This window comes from Austrofundulus limnaeus, unplaced genomic scaffold, assembly GCF_001266775.1.
Source record: "Austrofundulus limnaeus strain Quisiro unplaced genomic scaffold, Austrofundulus_limnaeus-1.0 Scaffold675, whole genome shotgun sequence".
NCBI classification, from domain to species: domain Eukaryota; kingdom Metazoa; phylum Chordata; class Actinopteri; order Cyprinodontiformes; family Rivulidae; genus Austrofundulus; species Austrofundulus limnaeus.
The window spans coordinates 153,187-160,741 of record NW_013953077.1 but is presented as its reverse complement, the minus strand read 5'-3'; the positions used below and the strand labels follow the sequence as shown (position 1 = coordinate 160,741).

Genomic DNA, 7,555 nt, shown 5'->3' with positions numbered 1-7,555 from the left:
ATAATTGCTGATGTAATACAGTATTTTTCCTATAGTTATACAAAAACACAAAATAAGAATAAGTATTTATATTTGTGTACAAGCTGTTTAGATTGTCAAAAAGCCTGTGTTTTTAGGGTTATTAACAAAGTTCGTGTACTCAGACCAGTAATATTTGGGGTCACAAGTTTTTGCCATGGATATTTTGTGGGTCAGAAGATAAAAAGTTTGGGAACCACTGCTGTAAGTGAATAAACGATTGCGATAATTAACTGAAAGCAGCGCAGTGGTTTTAAAGAAACATGACGTCACTGCTGCTGCATCTCCCGAGTTAATCTGGAGAGATTTTGTTTTAACTTTAGATGAAAATCTTTGATGTTTTTCCCATGAAGGTTCTCAATTCTTTGCGTAAAAATCGCCCCCAAACACGTCATGCTGACCCCCTCGTGTTACGTCATAGTTTAAACAACAGCACAAGTTGGAAAGCTTCATAAACTGCGCCTCTCTGGTTGTAAATTCCATGGTTATGGAGGAACAGGATGCCAGCTGTCATGAGTTGTTTTGCTACAGGTCTCCTCCACACACATACCCCCACCCCATCCTGTCCAGGACCAGTTCTGGCTCCTTACAACCAGCAAGCTGACATTTGGGCCAGTCGAGGCATGCTACTGTGATGAGCATCAGTCCTCTGAGGACAGGGCAGGGGACCTGCTGATTCTCTCTGCTAATTTAGAGCTGAGAAGACAGATGGCCTCTTCGTCACTTCAGGGTGCTAAAGATGGGAGGTAGTGTGGAAGAGCTGCAGCTTCTGTCTTGCTCTTTTAACAACCTTTGACATTAACACGCATATTGAGATTTTGCTAATTCTGCAGCGCCTGAATGTCAGTCTCATTAGAGGACTGTCTGAACATCACAGCATCACACTAACATATAGGTTCAGTGTGGAGCCAGAAACAGCCATGGAGGTTCTGTAAAACAGTGAGTCTTGGTCATGTGACCACCTGATCTACTGTAGAGGTGCTAATGAAGAGTCTGGATTCAGCTAAGGTCTGATTATGTAAAAAATTATAAAAACTAATAACGATAATATAAACAAAAATACTAATTTGAGTGTATATAAGCTATATTGTTATACAGAGTGTAGCACTCTAATAAATCATGCTACAGTTGTTTAGTACAAATTATTAACTATTACCAGAGTTGTAAAGTAACTAAATACAAATACTTCTTTATTGTACTTAAGTAAAATTTTTGGGTATCTGTACTTTTCAGCCTATATTTTACTTCTTACATTTTCACACAATTATCTGTACTTTCTACTTCTTACATCTTTTTAAAAAAAGAAGTAAAAAGTTCTTTTATTTCATTTTTGCTTGTTTTCATTCCAGCTTATTATTGTAAAAAATAAATACTATCATATAAATTGTGCCTCCTTGATAGAGTGAATTTAATTTGTGGTTGAATGAGAAGTATAAATATATAAAATTCTGATACTGTATTAGTTTGTACACAAACAAATCATGTCACACTCCAGCAGGACACAACCATTAAAATAAAAGGACTGTACTTAAGAAGTATTTGTATTTCATGAATTATATTATTACATTTGGTCGCAGCCCTCAGATAGATTTTTATTTTGGGGGAAAAGTTTTGAGCAGCCTTGATATATGTATATAAACTGAAACAGCTGGACTAGTGCATCCTAAATTTAATACCAATTAATTATTTTAATACAGTATAGTCATTTCTGCATTTTTGGGGGAGGTCACCTCCTAATAAATATCCTTATCTAACTGCTCATTTTAATTCAATACTTTTAATACTTAAAAAAAGGATCAGAACTTTTACTCAAGTAATATTCCTAAAGGAGACTTCAACTTTTACCAAAGTAATTTTTTGGTAAGATACTTGTACTTTCACTCAAGTATCACTTTGTGGTACTTTATACAACACTGAATATTACACGCTTTGCCTCTGATTTATATGTCATATTTACACAGTGTAAAATAATATTATATATTTTACTATTTTTAGGTTTACATTACACAAACCTGGCCTGCTGAGAAGATGTTAGCTAGCTGTGAGCAAGATTTCACTTTAACATAAATTTATCAAATAACACCAAAAAAAAAATAAAAAATACAAATAATGTATGACACAGCCCCAGTTACACTAGTTACTTTGTGAGCTGTCACCCTGTTTGGATGCCATTTTTTCTCCTCCAGGAAGTCACAGATGCTGACAGTGGATGGGATTGGCAGGGCCCAGTCTAGTGATATTTAACTGTATGATTGCAACGCTTTTAGTTAATTTATTATTTTATGTATTTTTTCATTGGGTGGGTGGCATGTATTTTGCAGGCACAAAGGTCAATTTTATACCACAATCAAGCTGTTACTTTGAATTATGAAAATGCTGCACATAAAAAATACATTTGACTTTCTATCAAAGCCAAACTAAACACCTTGAAATTGGCCTCTGTCTCGTTAAGAATCTCCTACCATTTCCAACACTCCCACTTCAGCACATTTTCAAACAATGTTGCCGAGGAGGGGTGCTCTGTGGGGCAACACTGGATGTTTCTGATGAGGGAATGACAGTATAACATGATGTAAAGATAAAAATGTAATTTTGCATAATACCCCTTAAATTAAATTTGATTGCCATAAGTTAGTTGGCAGAGAATATGTTACTAGTAATGTTTAACAGTATTATAGTAAAGGTTGGTGCCTCAACAAATTCTTTTCATCTTTGTGGACCCAATGACAGTCAGCAGCAATTCCTTCAACTGCATGACAAATTTCTTTAATTTCTTGCATTGTAGAAATCATTTAATGAGCAAAACATATTTGCACTTACGTAAAAAGTCTTTGCCTTTTGACCTTTTAAAATTGAACTGACCACATAAGGTCATTTTGTTACAGAAGGAGCAGATGACAAATCATGTGTGACACATCTCACTCAGATTTAACAGCTGCTGGTGACAGACTCACAATAACTGAAAACTAATCTTCACCACAGAGCTGCTTTTTATTTCATGTGAGAAACAAATGACCAAACGTAAGATTACAAAATATATTTAAAATGTTGCTTTTAATGCAATTATTCTTTCGACAGCAACAAATACAAAGGTCATTTTCCCCACAGAGGGTCTTAAGATTTGAAGAAATATATAATTTTTTTAACAAACCGACAATGAACAGAAATAATACTTGTTTTCATGAGAAGTCTGTATACATTAGAAAAAACAAAACCGTTGAATAGAAGCCAATCAAATACATGAGGCAAAGAGTTTAAATAATTTATAGTGGATGGTAAATTGTATATTTAATGTTGATAATTCATCATCATAAAACACTTCAAAGACGACTTTTAAAAAAACAAGACAAAACTAGAAGAGTTTACTTTCACATTCTGAAAAATGACAAAGTTTGACTTTTGACTTCAGTCCAATTCAGTTCCCTCCAAAACTATTTTTTAAAGCTTTAAATTTTCTAATGTAAACACTAACCACATTTCTACAAAATGTTCCAACAAATGGCATGAAGAAAGAAAACCAGGTGGGTTTGACTTATTTCGAAAGATTTTTTTGTTTGTTTTATTTTGAAAGGCATGACTGAGGTTTTCTGGACGTAGTTTCTTGATCTTCACGGGCGCTGAAGCACCTCACTCCCGATGGACCAACACGAACAGACCCAGCATGAAGAGCACAGCATACTGCAGGACAAAACATCAGATTACATTTTAAAGCTCTCAGTCTGAGGCAGAATAAGTGGACAAAACAATAAACTCACTTTGAACTTGGGGTAATCGTTCATGAGAATGGTGACGATTCCAATGTACGGCACAAACCTGGAAATGATTTTAAAAAAGAGATCTTGTTTGCAGTTTATACAAAGTTAATCGTTTCTTCTTGCCTACATCTACAAAATGAATATTTCAAATACGAAACATATTTGAAGCAGTCATAAGTGTCACATATTTCACAGACATTAGCAAAAAAAACTAAGTTAAATAGAATAGGATATAAAATCATCTTAATATTAACATTTATGTTCTCTCTCAATTCAGGGGGTTGCAGCCCATGTTAGACCACCAGGGCAACACAGCCTTAATCTATACAGTGCTTTAGAGAATCGATACAGAATCAATCGATTGGGAAATGAAATATTGCAATATGTCATTGTATTGATGTTTTTTACACCCCTAATATGTTGTGCTCTGTTTAATTTTACTTATGCGTCTTTCACCGTTTATGTTCATTGTTATGCAATGGTCTGCTCAAGACGTGTGTTATACATAAACCTGTAGGACAGTGGCGGAGTCAAACATTTTTCCCAGGAGTGGCCAGACTGGGACCACTACTCACACAGGGGTGGTCAGGAAAAATTACATGATTTTTTTTTTTTTACTTGAAAGTTTCTGCAGATCTTTGTGTTTTGGTCATTTCCTTATGTCCTTATACAGGCAGTGAGTACCTTATAAACATAGGCATCAGAACCATTTTAAAAGTGGGGGCACATGCTGTAAATTTTGGATGAAATAGATACCATTTCCTGCATTCTGCTGTATTTTACCAGGTTGTTAAACATACTTTTACCTACTTAAATTAAATAATTAAATCAAGTGTTAACTTGATTTAATTATTTCAGAGACAGATTTTTTTTCATTAAACTAGTTCCATCATCCTGTTTTAAACTCACTGCTTTAGCTGAGATAAGATTAATGTGACACAATTTATTATATCCAATGATTTAGGGGTGCTTTTTATTTTTATATTATTTATTGATTCATTTTTAATTGTAACACATCATTGTGCCAAATAATGATGACCCTCAGCTGCATGTTTAAAACTAACATTAAAAAATTTACTCAATGAATTTCGAGGGGTGTTTCACTTTTTCTGATTTAGTGATAGGTCTACTCATAATAAACAGAGCATCATGCAGCCTTCATAACATAAAATGGCACTGTTATGGTGACAAAAAAATAATATTTGTCACCATAAGTCCAAAAGTTGACACCATAAGTCAGATTACAGGCATATGTTCTGTATATAAAGATAATCATCACTTCCTTGTCATTACTCTTCTTCAGTGATAGAGCTTTGGTGATGTTTCAAACTGTTAAACACTGCCACCAACTGTTCAGGAGGATTATTACACCCCTAAATGTTGTTTCACCGCGGAAGGGGTGTGTACAGCAGGGTGGCCAATGGGATGGCCAAAGATTTGTCTGTGGTGGCCATGGCCACCCCTTGGCTCCGCCCCTGCTGTAGGAACTTATATAATGCCTTATCTTATGGACCCCAAAGCGCTTTACACTTCACCCATTCACACACTGATTGGTGGTAAGCTCCAGCCATAAAAAAAGCAATAATGAAGACCGTGAAAACAAAAAAGAGAAGATGAAACTAGAGTGAGAATCGGTGTCATCTTGCATTTGAAGAACTACACCTTGTATCACCACCTGACCAAACATTATTTCTGTAACAAGCTAAAGGGAGGTGATCAAGTCTGAAGAAAACATTTAAAAGTCTAAAATAATCTCAACTCATTCAGACCCAACAACATATTTGTGCCTAAATCTTCAAAGTCTGATGAGACATAAGCATCATGTCATCATTTCAAAGACAAATCATCTTTATAGTTTCTTCAAACACTAAATTAAAACGTTTTACTCGACTGCAAAGACCCACCAGATTCAAAAACTTAACCATAATGACCAAACTCAGAGCACTTACCCTCTTGCTCGTCCCACCACATCTTTTTTCTCCAGCCAGTGTTGACCCTGCTTGTACAGCCCTCGGTCATCCACAGCGTTGTTGTCTCCTTTGGTCAAGAACTTAATGTCTCCATTTTCCCTGTGAACAAAGCATCAGCAAGAACCTCAGACCACGAACACACGAACGTCCACGTTTTTAATCCCAGAATGAATAAATATCATGTTAGTGTTTTTCTGACCAACATTTTAGTGGCAAAGATTCAACGGACAGAAACTCAAAGAGCAAAAAATTAAATATGAATTCATACTTTTCATGGATCTTTAGTACTCTGTGCACTATAGGGATCTCTCTGCCTTCTATTCTGAAGACGACGATCTCTCCAACTCTAATGGGATCTTCTATTCGGTTGGTCAAAAACAAAAGGTCTCCTCTGTGGAAAGCTGGCTCCATACTCCCACTAAAATTAAGATCAACAAGATAAACAAATATTAACAAGTAGAAGTTGAATTAATTAAACAGGGTATGTTACACTATTAAAATTCAACAGCCACCCTTCATGTCAGTTTTAAAATGATCACCTTGAAGAAATTTATAATTATTACAGATCAGTACTGATGTCAGAAACAACACCAGTGTATTAAGGGTTTCTTATTATAACATTGTTATGTTTGATCTATTATGTGTTAATTGAAATAGGGTAGATACATGTCCGAAATATTAACAACACATATTTAAAAAGCTGTAATAACATAAGAGTGAGGTTTGTTTGTATGAATGCCTGTGATTCAGCCGTAGGCCAGCAGAGGGCGAACTCAGGCATTGGACTGTATTTATACGGGAACTTCCTGTTTTTTTATTCAGTGTGTGGTTTTGACTTGTCAGTCCTTGGCATAATAAACCCTACTCCGGAATTCTGGTGTTGTATGACATTTATTTCTTACAGATCATTTTATTTAACATTTGTGTGTACATCTGATTTTCAGCCGAGATTAAAACACGTATTTCTTACAATCTTGTGGTGAGAAAAGGATGTAGCTGTGGCCATTTTGGTCAAACCACAAAACTGGCATTGTGCTGGCTTTTAGCTGTTTATTAGCAGCCATCTTGAATTGGGAAGACTCCGAAATTAATCAGATGTGGACGCAAAACGTATGTGCTGAAGTTTAAGATAAAGGTGTTGAGCATTGTGAAGCACTCCGAGTATGTGTTGGACAAAATCTAGGGAAAAGGTCAGGGCTGACGCTAACGCTGACGCTGAACTTGTTTAATCACCAGAAAAACGTCCTGATGCATCTCAGTAATCCAGGTAAAAAATCAAAAAGAAAAAAAATTGTGTAGGTCTTCTGGACGGGTTCTTCTCTAATGAAACGTTTCGTCTCTCCTCCAAGAGACTTCTTCAGTCTGAGAGATGTGACTGATAGATGATTAGACAGGCTTCGTCACTTCCTGTTTTTAATCGCTATTAAAAACGCACCTGTTCTCTCAGATTCTTGATTAACTGTGAGTTATGTATTTATTGTTGGCGTTTTATCTTTTATGCTTTTTAAGAATGCTGTTTGCTTTTATATTGATTTTTGCCTTGTGTTCAGTACTTTAGTGATAACTTGTTTTTAAAATGTGCTTTATAACTTGATGATGATGATAACATGGGCCGTGTCATGTTACATTACTAAAGACTTGCTGCCTCTCCACATTAGGGGTGTAAGAAAATATCGATACACTGAAATATCGCGATATGTCATTTTCCGATACTGTATCAATATTCTAAAGCCCTGAATCAATTTTTTATTAAGGTTTAAAACGTCAACTTTCCTGCCAGCCGTTCATTTTTATGTTGTAGTTCAGCCTCTG

At 35.5% G+C, this 7,555-nt stretch overlaps 1 protein-coding gene across 1 annotated transcript in view; it reads right to left on the bottom strand.

Moving 5' to 3' along the window:
• Nucleotides 1–2,990: 2,990 nt before the first annotated feature.
• The window catches only part of sec11a (SEC11 homolog A, signal peptidase complex subunit), a 7,188-nt gene continuing 2,623 nt past the window's right edge, over nt 2,991–7,555 (bottom strand). The window contains exons 3-6 of the mRNA XM_014027703.1: nt 6,012–6,161; nt 5,723–5,842; nt 3,774–3,831; nt 2,991–3,696 (exon numbers count right to left, since the gene is read on the bottom strand). Of these exons, the coding sequence (XP_013883157.1) occupies nt 3,646–3,696; nt 3,774–3,831; nt 5,723–5,842; nt 6,012–6,161 (379 nt within the window). The 3' untranslated portion in view covers nt 2,991–3,645. The remainder of the gene's footprint in view (nt 3,697–3,773; nt 3,832–5,722; nt 5,843–6,011; nt 6,162–7,555) is intronic.